The following is an 820-nucleotide window of genomic DNA, read 5'->3' as shown; positions in this document are numbered from 1 at the left end:
TTGTGAGTCCTGACCTCTTGTATACTTCCATTTTTTCTCAATGAAAGATAAAGTAAGAATTTATCTGGAATATGTAGGAACAAACAAGAGGAAGGACAAGATGTTTATTCTTTTCGTAGTTTTCTTTTTTCTTTACTTGATTAGGATCGGTTCTTTGTATCTCTCCTGTCCAATTTAGTCATGGTTCAAATTAATTTTGATGCAGTTCGGTTCAAAAAGTCATGCAGAATGTGCTCGGTTCTCACCAGATGGGCAGTTTCTTGTTTCTTGCTCTGTAGATGGATTTATTGAGGTATAGCCATAGAGATGGATGGGGGTCAGAGAATTGTCCACGAAGTTTCTTTAACTTATGTTTGCATACAGGTCTGGGATTATATAAGTGGGAAACTCAAGAAGGATCTTCAGTACCAGGCTGATGTAAGTATGCTTTCTTTTGTCCTCTGTTGCATTGTCATGTCTTTTCCATATGTAAGTTCACTTAGTTTTGATATCCTGAAAAGCATTACCTGCATACATATTCTTTTTTCTTTCTAAGTTTCTTTTTGGTGCATATTTTAATATGCAAGTGGGTTTACAGGAAACGTTCATGATGCATGATGATCCGGTCCTTTGTGTTGATTTTAGCAGAGACTCAGAGATGATCGCTTCTGGTTCACAAGATGGGAAAATCAAAGTGAGTTATGAGTTCATCTTTAGTAGGATGTCACTGTAATCACTTCTATGTTTGTTTCTTTTGCTCATCAATTATCTGTCTTTGTCACGTCATTTAAATGTGCTGCTAGATTAAAGATTATCTTTATAACTTCATTATGTATCAGGC

At 35.7% G+C, this 820-nt stretch overlaps 1 protein-coding gene across 1 annotated transcript; it reads left to right on the top strand.

The window, feature by feature from the left end:
• Nucleotides 1–205: 205 nt before the first annotated feature.
• Nucleotides 206–708, top strand: LOC111787038 (suppressor of mec-8 and unc-52 protein homolog 1-like; the record flags this gene model as incomplete). The annotated part of the gene is made up of 3 exons (XM_023667205.1): nt 206–292; nt 364–417; nt 578–708. Coding segments are annotated over 3 exons (272 nt in total), but the record flags the coding sequence as incomplete, so codon positions are not given.
• Between the last annotated feature and the right edge of the window lie 112 nt (nt 709–820).

This window comes from Cucurbita pepo, unplaced genomic scaffold, assembly GCF_002806865.2.
Source record: "Cucurbita pepo subsp. pepo cultivar mu-cu-16 unplaced genomic scaffold, ASM280686v2 Cp4.1_scaffold004419, whole genome shotgun sequence".
NCBI lineage: Eukaryota > Viridiplantae > Streptophyta > Magnoliopsida > Cucurbitales > Cucurbitaceae > Cucurbita > Cucurbita pepo.
The sequence above is the reverse complement of the archived record's forward strand: the minus strand, read 5'-3'. Positions and strand labels throughout refer to the sequence as shown.